At 54.3% G+C, this 462-nt stretch overlaps 1 protein-coding gene across 1 annotated transcript in view; it reads left to right on the plus strand.

Annotated features, from left to right (window-relative positions):
* The window catches only part of LOC119834267 (SID1 transmembrane family member 2-like), a gene marked incomplete at its 5' end in the record, with an annotated part of 2,589 nt that overhangs the window by 1,198 nt on the left and 929 nt on the right, over positions 1–462 (plus strand). The window contains one exon of the mRNA XM_038358602.1: positions 120–296. Within this exon, the coding sequence (XP_038214530.1) occupies positions 120–296 (177 nt within the window). The remainder of the gene's footprint in view (positions 1–119; positions 297–462) is intronic.

A 462-nucleotide genomic window follows, 5' to 3' on the forward strand; every position in this document is an offset into this window, starting at 1 on the left:
ACTTACGCGGGTGAAACCGCGGGGCGCAGCTAGTTGATCATAATGGTGATTGGTTGTACAGATAGACGTAGTGCGCAACTATTATGCAATTTAAACAAGACAAACCTTGTCGTCGACAGCGGTCGCAGTACCCGCTGGGCTTCTACATAGTGCTGATGGTGCTGCAGTCGGATGAGGCGTGCGACATGGCGGCGGAGCCCGAAGCGGACTGGCTGTGGAGCGCGGCGCTGTGGGGCGCCGAGGCGCAGCACCGCGCCGCGCACGAGCGCCGCAAGGAGTTCACCGTCACCTTGCAGGTATATTACGTACTATTACACACAAGTTTTATCATGCTGCAAGTTTGCACCTCACAATGAAGGGTTAGGGTAGGTTTAGCCATGAGTGTACTGCGCACTATCCTAGTTTGGTTCATTCACGTTGCTGGGAAGCATGCACATTCTTGGAGCCGGTTTGAATCACTCT

The sequence above is a fragment of the Zerene cesonia genome, chromosome 19 (genome assembly GCF_012273895.1).
Source record: "Zerene cesonia ecotype Mississippi chromosome 19, Zerene_cesonia_1.1, whole genome shotgun sequence".
NCBI classification, from domain to species: Eukaryota; Metazoa; Arthropoda; class Insecta; order Lepidoptera; family Pieridae; genus Zerene; species Zerene cesonia.